Raw genomic sequence first — 9,414 nt, forward strand, 5'->3', positions numbered from 1 at the left:
GGCATGGTGGCCAAGCGGCAAGGCGTTGGTCTTGTAAACCAAAGATCATGGGTTCAAATCCCATCCGTGCCTTCAGCGTGATCTTGGAATGCTTTGCGTTTGCGAAGGGCAAGCACTAAAACCTTAAGCCAGTACTCAAAAGTATTAAGCTTGGCATCTTTCTAATCATTTGTTAGCTGACGCATGCATGCTTTTACTGAAATTGAGTTGCTTTTAAAGGATGCTTTCAGAGTCAGTGTGCAAAAAAAGAAACAAACTACAACAAAACATAGACGGTTATAAAAGATGCAGAGGTGCTACAAAAACTGCTTAAAATCTTATTCTAATGGACATCAGAGTTTGACTGCTGTTTGCAACGAACAAAACAACAACAAAACATAGACTTTTATAAAGGATGCAGAGGTGCCTTAAAGCTGCTTAACATCTAATTCTAATGGACATCAGAGTTTGACTGCTGTTTGCAACGAACAAAACAACAACAAAACATAGACTTTTATAAAGGATGCAGAGGTGCCTTAAAGCTGCTTAACATCTTGTTCTAATGGACATCAGTTTGACTGCTGTTTGCAACGAAACAACCCCCCATTTTTTCAGTTTAAGCAAGGCATGGTGGCCAAGCGGCAAGGCGTTGGTCTAGTAAACCAAAGATTGTGGGTTCAAGTCCCATCCGTGCCTTCAGCGTGACCTTGGATGGTAGGTGCTTAAGTCACTGCTCAAAAGTGTTAAGGCTGCCTCCTTTCTAATCAGTTGTTAGCGTCACTCCACCTTCCATGTGTCTGTTGTAGGACTGTCTTGCTTGAGGCTCCTCTGCAACTCCACACGGTGATCTGAGGGTGGTGCTCCTCTTGTTTGCGACTCAAGACCGGAGGGTGTCCTCCAGCTATTGAGGGATCACACTCCTCAGCCTGTTGCAAGCGTATGGGGTGTCTGGTCCATTGTTGCGGTGACGGCTGAAGGCATTGGGAAATTGACAGACTGATTGGGGCTGGGTCTGCTCTGATGCATTAGGTGTGTATGTGACCATAGATGTCTAGCAACATTAAGAACAGAATTGGACTCATTTCAAAGGAGGGCAATGGTCTTGTAAGCCAAATGTCTTGGGCTCAGTGACCATCCATGACTTTAATGTCAACTGGAGACAATGTGTGAAAAGGCCATTTCAATGTGTAGTCATGGCCTGTCCAAACAGATGCAAGCAATTGTGGGGTCTAGAAGGGGAAACCAGCTAGCTTAAACATGCATTCTTTCTAATAACTAGCAGAGGTCACTCTTCATTCTCTCTTTCTATTCCCACTGATCAGTTTAAACACTGATTGTGACATGTGCCTTTGCTACTTTTAAGAGACGGAGATGGCTAGCAGCAGTGACAGGATCAAAGATGATGATGTCATGGAATGTGAGAGATCTCAAAGACTGGAACTGTAAAGTGATTTGAGCCGAGTCGATGTGATTTCTGTATCTGCTTTGGATGTCCAAGTTTGGCGTGGTGGCCAAGTGGTAAGGCGTTGGTCTTGTAAACCAAAGATCATGGGTTCAAACCCCATCCATGCCTTTAGTGTGAGTTTTGTGTTACTTCTGAAAGTTGCCTTTCGTCTTTTTGTGGTCTCTGACAATAGACTTATCTCTGTGCCTGTCCTGCTACACCTCAGTGCAGCATTTGTTACTGTAGACCATAACAATTTACTACAGAGATTAGAGCTTGCCCTTGTTATTAAAGGTACTATGCTGCAGTGCTTTGAATCAAGTCTATTCCAATTTGTTCATGTAAATGGGAGGCCTCTTCACACATTAAGAGGAATGATGGGTTCCGTGCTGCCACCAAGTTACATAATCCATGCCTCCCTTAAGCAGTATCATTAGAAAGTAAAGCGTACACACAAAAGTGTTAAGCCTCTTGTTTACGATTGGAGACCGATGCATTAGGCGTGTATGTGACCAGAGATGTCTAGCAACATTAAGAATACTTAGGCAGTATCATTAGAAAGTAAAGCATACACTTTCATTGCCTGTGCTACCTGAAGCATGTGTTTTTACTGAAATTTAAAGGATGCTTTCAGAGCCAGTGTGCAAAAAAAAAGAAAAAAGAAACATCCACAACAACAAAACTAACAATACCTTTTTTTTCCCCAGAATGTTACATTATTTTTATTTTAAACAGAACTTCAATATTTTAAGCACAAATATTGAAACCAATAATAATTTAGTAAAACAGAGCACACATTTGTTTTACAAAGGGCAAAAAAGGGCTTGAGAATCATGTTTTAGTACCAAACTGTTCATTAAAAAAAAGTTCTAAGATGCAGCAGATGAATTAAAGTATGAGTAAAAGTAAAGACGATGTTGTTGTTTTCAGTGTCTTTTAGGATGTCGATGGACTTGGGAAAGTGTTTTCTTCTGCCTGGTGGCTCTTCATGTGTGTCTTCAGACAGTGGCTCTGGGTGAAGGCTTTGTCACAGATGGTGCACTGATACGGTCTCTCACCATTGTGGGTTCTCATGTGGACTGTCAGGTGTTCCTGTCGAGAGCACGCTTTCCCACAAATCCCGCACACAAACCGTTTGATGCCTAAGTGGCTCCTGATGTGGTTGGTCAGGTGAGTTTTCCGCTTGAAAAAGCGGCCGCACTCGGAGCAGCTGTACGGTGCTTCGCCTGTGTGCACTCGCATGTGAACCTTGAGTTCGCCATTTGACACGAAGCCTTTGCTGCACACGCCACAAACGTGCGGCCTCTCACCACTGTGTGTCTTCATATGAGTTGTCAGGGTGCCGTTTGACAAGAAGGCTTTGCAGCAGATGTGGCAGAGGAAAGGTCGCTCCCTGGCCGCGTGGATCTTCTCATGGGATTTCAAGTTGCTGGACAGTTTGAAACGCTTCCCGCATATTTGACAGCCGTATGGCCGCTCTCCTGAATGTGTCAGTCTGTGCCGGGTCAAAGACCGTAGGTCGCAGACAGACTTTCCGCAGACATTGCAGAAGTATCGGTCTTTACCGGTGTGCACCTTGCTGTGAGCTTTTAGCTGTGCCTTCAAACCAAAGGATTTTGGGCAAATATCACACTTGTGCGGTTTTTCTTCTACATGGACCCAACGGTGAGCACTCAGTCCAGACATATGAGCAAAGGTTTTGCTGCACATCTTACATTTAAATGGCCTGTCTCCCGTGTGCAGATAGGTGTGGTTGTTAAGACCGACGATGCTGAAGAAAGACTTCCCACAATAGGAGCAGTCATGAGTTTTCTGGTGATTTCTGAGATGTCCCTTTAACTCTTCCACAGATTCAAAACGCTCTTCACATACTCCACAAACACCCTGCGGCTCATTCAGGTGACTCCAGGTGTGTTTGATCAAGCTTCCCAGGTTCCTGTACCACACTCCACACACTTTACACGGTGTTTTACTCTTCGCAGTCTCCTTCACACCACTTTTGAAGACTTGTTTCTTCATCTTTTTTGGACGCTGGAGATCGGAATTGGGTGTCCAGTCGTCTACATCCGAGGCCTCACATGCATCTTTGCTGTCCACTTCACTCTCAGCAGCATCTTCATCTGTTTGCAGATTCTGCTTTTGCGATGTTGAGCTGCCAGCTAAAATGTCCACCCTGGTACTGTCTACATGTTGAACAGGAGGGCTGCTGAGGATCAAAAACTTAATGTTAGTTTATGAGTAGCAAGCAGTTGCACAGACAAGCCAAAATAAGTTTTGTCTACTTACACAATAACACAACACTAAAAACAGCAAACTCTTCCATCAGAGGTCTAGGAACCACAGAATGTTGGGATATACTGATTAAAAACAAAATTAAAAAGACTTATAGCAAGAATTATAGCAACAGTTTCTGATTCATTTTTTCCCAAAGTCCTTGTTCTTGGCAATTGTTAGATGATATTTTTTTCCTCAATAACTTTGCGTGGTCTTAATTATCTCAAGGCACTTAATACTAAAAGATATTTTAGACTCTGTCCTTTGATCTTTGACAATGTTGTAAAGTATTTAAATAAATATAATATTCTAGTTTCTTGCCTTTAATCTGTGACAACATTCTAGATCATTGTCTTTGATATACGACATTGACAATATGTATTTATACTAATCCTGCTGTAGATTTCGTCAACATTCTAGATTTGTGTTTTTAACCTCAATTATATAGATACAAATTATTTTCTCATCTTTTATTTTTACCTTGACTGAAGTCCAGCTTTATTGCTTTCTGTTACCATGACATCGCTAGATGGAAGGTCATCATTTGTTGGTGAAGGGGGAAGCTCTTTCTCTTCCTCCTGACCCGTCTGAAAGATTTTGTTCCCAATTTAATATTAGTACTAGTGTTAATTACAGTGTAAAAGGCCTATAAATTCTAAAGCATTTTTGTTAAATCTGAAAGTATACACATAAATCACATCACGATTATTTCATTTTAAATCTACAGTATCATTGTGGTGTAAAGAGGTAAGATTGGAAGATTTTTTGACCCTGACCAAATCAGTCAGTCAGGAGCAACACAAACAGGGACTACCTTCAGGCGGATGTAGAGGGCCGAGTATCCGGTTGATCTAATGGCCCCATGGATCTCCTCTGGAGTCACATTCTTCACTTTCAGAGGTTGCAGCCTCCGGCTTCTGTCAGTTGTGAACAAGTCAAAAGGCGTATGATCTGCCAGTTGAGGAAAGGTGGACTTCAACAGGTCCAGGAAGTCGGCTTCTTGTAGACCAAGAGGACACTTCAGGTCCTGCACTGGGAATTTCTTGAACACTGGAACAGAAAAAAATTCATCATGAAATCTAGAGTCCTTGGACAGTGGCCCTTATCGTAGTCACCTCGTATTATTTGGTTCAAGCAATTAGTCTGATAATTGCTTGAACCAAATTCTGATATTGAATTTTTAAATATTTATTTTTGCAAACACAAAGTTGAAGCCACAATGTTTGTATTCCATGGCCAAATGTTAACAAATGTTGTTTATATATATATATTTTGTAATGTATTAATCATGTTCTGCTACTCTAAAAAGGACTTCGACCATACCCTTTTGAGAGAGCACATCGGTCTGAGAGTCCTCCAGGATGCGGACTCTGAGATCTACATGGTCCTTTGTGTCACTGATGCGAGGTCTGCCGGGCTTCTTCCTGACAGTGTGAACTCTGGGAGAAAATGACCTGACAAAGCAGACAATTCTGATTGGTTGGAAGCTTCACAGGCTGGGATAGACAAATCTTTACCTTTTACATCAATATAAATCATAAAAATGTCATAAAAAATAAAATTTGTCGATACAGGAATTGGTTGTGGTGTTTTGGACAGTAGTGCTAACAGAACTCAGATCCACAATCAAAAGTACAACAAGACAAAATAACACTAAAAGGTAAAGTAAAAATGACGATCCCAACACAAAGTAATATTGTACTGGGAAAATCTGTCACCTAAATATTGTTGCAGCCCAAACTGCAACTAAGTCAGTGCCATAAAAAACTACATTTAGCCATATGACAAACACCTAAAGCGTGTTGTGTCTTAAGATGTTCAGACTTCAAACCTTGATGGTATTTTATAATCCGGGTCCTTCAGATCTTCTCGTTTTTGTCTGGAACTTATTGCTTGTTGCACCAACTGCTCCTCTTCTTCATCATTATTGTCGTCATACCAAAGCAGTCCCAAGCTCCCAGTGTCCTCCACACCTGGAAACATTAGGAGTCCCTTTTTATTGTGGTTTTTAATTTGGATTATATGATGACAGACATGCTATGCCCAGTTAAACCAGTTTGCTTTAGTGCTCAATTTGGCCATTGAGGTAAATAATGACATCATACAGCTATAACAGCGTCAACTCTTCTAAACTTATTTTACAAATTATAATTGAAGAACTGATATCATTTAACCAAACTAAGAAAGGAGCGATTTCTGCCATTTTGAAACCGATTTCCCATTTGCATTTCCCTGCCATCTCTGCAGTAAAATTAGCTTCGGAACAAGATTTGCATATTCACTATCAGTGAAACAATTTGGGCTAAAGTTTTAAAGAGAATCCACTCCTCTTCCATATGTGCAAGACACTCCCTTATTCAATTTAAAGTTGTTTACCGGGTGCACCTTAATAAATATTGGCTAAGACTTATTCAGAAGTAGATCCAAACTGTGATAGATGTAAATCTGAGGAAGCTACTCTGATTCACATGTTCTGGTTTTGTCCTAAAATTCAAGACTTTTGGGGAGGAGTTTGTGAACCTCTTTCTACAGTTCTTACAATTAAAATTACATTAAATCCAACTATGGTGCTTTTTGGAGTTGACCCTGACAGGTTGGGATTACCTGTTGGGGGACACAAAGTGAGTGCTTTTTCACTTTGCTGGTGCGCCGCCTGATCCTTCTGGGGTGGAGGGACAATGTCCCACCCGCGGTATTTCACTGGATTTGGGATGTATTGTCCAGTTTCAAACAGGAGAAAATTAGATGTGTAATGGAAGGCTTGGAAAAGAAATTTTACCAGACTTGGAAATCTTTCCTTCTTTTCTTTAATCAACCCTTGACGCAGGTTCAGGAATAGATGGTTTTTATGCACTCTGGTCATTCAGGTATTATACAGCAGTATATATTGTTTTGCGCTTTTTGCACAGTACTCAAATGACAGTGAGGACTGGGGTTGTTCATTATTATGGGGTGGGTTTTTATTATAACTATTATTACTACCTTTTTTTTTCTGATGGGTAATTTTTGTATGTTTGTATTTTTGTAATGTAAGCTTTTCAATAAATATATATTAAACACTAAACTTATTTTACAAATTTGTAAAAGAAACTATTAATCCATCCTTGAAAATGTCAGACATACCCGCCTGTTGCTGGTGCTGCCGCTCCTCTCTGTCCTCTCCCACGACTTCCACCTCAGGCTGCAGGTCTTTGTGGTTTTGGGTTCAAATGAAAAGAACATCTGATCAATATGTCAGCTTTTTTTGTGACTTGTGTTTTATTACAGCTTTGAAGGCGCTCCTTTTCGCGTTTTAGTTAAAGAGAGGAGTTTCAGGGTTTCTGTAAACTGCTAAAAAATGTTAAGAGGAGCTTCAAATTCCAATCAACCACAGAGGGATGAGAATCTGGGATAAGAATCAGACCAAATTTCATCCTCTCAGGGATAATGAAGTAGGCACTGAAGTTCGCCCAACCAGTCCACATGTGGTTTGTGGACTTGGAGAACGCATTCAACCATGTTGTCACGGGCTATTCAGAGACTGCACAGTTGCAGTGAGAGCTTGGCTCATACTGTCAGGAGTAAGTCAGAGTCAGCAGGCTCGGAGAGTGTGTGGTTTGGTGGTTTCAGATCTGCTCTGTTGCCTCCATCACCTGGTGACCTACATGTCACACTGGAGCAGTGTGGAATGAGAACTAACCCCTCCCAGTCTGAGGCCATGGTTCTCATTTGGAAAAGGGTGGAGAACCCAGTTCAGTTTGGGAAAGAAGCTTTTACGGATGCCAAGATCTTGTTCACAATGAGGGGAGAAGGAAGCGGGAGAGTGAGTGATGGATTGGCCTGCTGTGGTTAAAAGAGAGCTGAGTATGAAAACAAAGCTTTAGATTTACCGATCGAGCTACGTCTCCACCCGTGGACTGACCGGATACAAGTTCTGTGTAGTGACCAGATCTCAAAGAATAAAATCTCAGACACAAATAGTGGAAATGAGATTTCCTACAATAATTCACAAACAGACTCGTCTTTCGGAGACTAAAAAAGGTTAATACTGAATGGACTGGTAAATATATAGTGCTTTTCTACTCTGAGTAATAAAAGTGATTTTACAAGCCTCATTCACACATTAATACAAGTGTTTGTAACCCAGCATCCTCACACTCTCATGGTTGCATGGAGGTAACTCAGGGTTCAGTATCTTGCCCAAGGGTACTTTGACATGCATGCTGGAAGAGCCAGAGGTCGAAACACCCACCATCCAGTCAGCAGACAGCCTGCTCTGCCTGCGAGTGAGCTTATTTGACCTTTGAAAGAGTGCGTCCTCTTCTGACCCTTCTAACATTTACCAGCTCTTACAGTAAAACAAAGTAGCGCCTCTTTTCTTTATCAGGGCAGCTGTGCCCACTCGCTGATGTGCTTAAGTATTTTCTTCTGTAGGTTCATCCAGGCCATAGTAGTCTCTTTTAAGTTTCTTCAAAGGCTTCTTCAGTTCTAAACCAAAAGGTGGAGAGTCACAGGTATTTAAACTTAGTGGGCGTAGTGCGCTGGAGGTGGTAGTTGACCCACTATTGATCATGTGTATAATCACATGCTCCATGGTGTGAAAAAAAGGTGTTGGTCATTACAATCAGCGGTTTCAAGTGAAACCAGTGTGGGACTTTGCCCCACTCCATCACGTGACCTTTTGAGGTCACCTGAAGAAAGGTGTGAGTGGGGGTTGAGTATAATAACAGTACAGTGACAGCAGAACACTTTAAATACTTGAAAAATTGGTAGAAAATATTTGCATTTGGCAACCAGCAGCTTTATAAGAAAAGAAAAAAAAAAAACTGTTTCTCGTACCATGAGCACATGCTGGGCAAAAAAATCTGTTTGATAAATCAATCAATAATAAACTTAATTTTGTGAAATGTCCCCTCTCTCCAAGTAATAAATCTGAAATGACGCAGCTGAGAGAGCTGGCTGTATGGGACGCATGCTGAACTGTAAATAACATTCATATTCATTTTTTCCCCTCACAGACAGACTTTGGTGTAATTACACATTTTGTGTTTAACAGCTTGTAAACGTTAAACGTTTAAAAAAAAAAAATCGGCTAACTCAGACTTTACAAATCTGCTGGGCTGGGAGAAGCGAGATTACCGCCTGCTTTCATGTCCGCTCACCTCTTTTCTCCAGAGAGACGTTAGGCTGCAGGAGCTCCAGCTGCCTCCTCTGCCGCCCGATTTCCCGCCTGAAGCCCGCAGCCTCCTCCTCATAGTCGGCTACAGTCCTCTCCACCACCGCTAAGATCTCCCGGGCGGCGGTGCTCAGCTTCTCGGTGATGATCCCTCTCAGTATGTCGCTCTTAGACATGTTACCGACACTGTCGAGCGGCTCAGAGCCGCCACCGCCGCCGCTCCTGCCGCTCTTCATCAGGTAAAACATTTGTTTCTTCTTGTTTGTTTTCTCAGCTGTTTCAACGCAAAAACATCCACACGTTACGGCACGGACTGCTCTTCCGGCGAATTTTGGTGCAGCTAGAAATTGTGTCCGGAAAGAAAACTAGAACTCTTTTCGTGTCCTCCCGCAGCGGTTTCAGTGTCTGCTGAGACTGATGCTGTATTGCAGCTTTAAACTTTACATTAGTCTGCCGTGCATTTAAGATGCTGCTCCGCATCATGACAATAAATACTGATGATTTTAATTAAATTGAATGCATATTTCTCTGAACTAAAAACATATTTAAAAATATTCACACA

General features: G+C 41.7%; 1 protein-coding gene and 2 non-coding genes across 3 annotated transcripts; 2 read left to right on the forward strand and 1 right to left on the reverse strand.

Moving 5' to 3' along the window:
• Nucleotides 1-72, forward strand: trnat-ugu (transfer RNA threonine (anticodon UGU)). The gene has a single exon. It is a non-coding gene; the product is annotated as a tRNA-Thr (tRNA).
• A 1,408-nt stretch (nt 73-1,480) lies between these two features.
• Nucleotides 1,481-1,552, forward strand: trnat-ugu (transfer RNA threonine (anticodon UGU)). Its single transcript has one exon. It is a non-coding gene; the product is annotated as a tRNA-Thr (tRNA).
• A 643-nt stretch (nt 1,553-2,195) lies between these two features.
• On the reverse strand, nt 2,196-9,181 carry LOC115796745 (zinc finger protein 490-like). Its single transcript, XM_030753165.1, has 7 exons — nt 8,839-9,181; nt 6,821-6,886; nt 5,529-5,670; nt 5,021-5,151; nt 4,512-4,747; nt 4,178-4,284; nt 2,196-3,629 (listed from the first exon to the last, which is right to left on the reverse strand). The coding sequence occupies exons 1-7, from the start codon at nt 9,098-9,100 to the stop codon at nt 2,360-2,362; spliced, it is 2,214 nt and encodes a 737-aa protein (XP_030609025.1). The 5' UTR covers nt 9,101-9,181; the 3' UTR covers nt 2,196-2,359.
• Nucleotides 9,182-9,414: the final 233 nt, after the last annotated feature.

The sequence above is a fragment of the Archocentrus centrarchus genome, chromosome 18 (genome assembly GCF_007364275.1).
Source record: "Archocentrus centrarchus isolate MPI-CPG fArcCen1 chromosome 18, fArcCen1, whole genome shotgun sequence".
Lineage (NCBI taxonomy): Eukaryota > Metazoa > Chordata > Actinopteri > Cichliformes > Cichlidae > Archocentrus > Archocentrus centrarchus.

Bases quoted from the DNA above. Each gene is read 5' to 3' on its own strand.
- LOC115796745 (XM_030753165.1), bottom strand. From the start codon at position 9,100: ATGTTTTACCTGATGAAGAGCGGCAGGAGCGGCGGCGGTGGCGGCTCT. The intron at 5,671-6,820 runs GTATGTCTGACA...TAATGTTTCCAG, and splicing joins GCAGCACCAGCAACAGGCGG to GTGTGGAGGACACTGGGAGC. The intron at 5,152-5,528 runs GTTTGAAGTCTG...CTGCTTTGTCAG, and splicing joins GATTATAAAATACCATCAAG to GTCATTTTCTCCCAGAGTTC.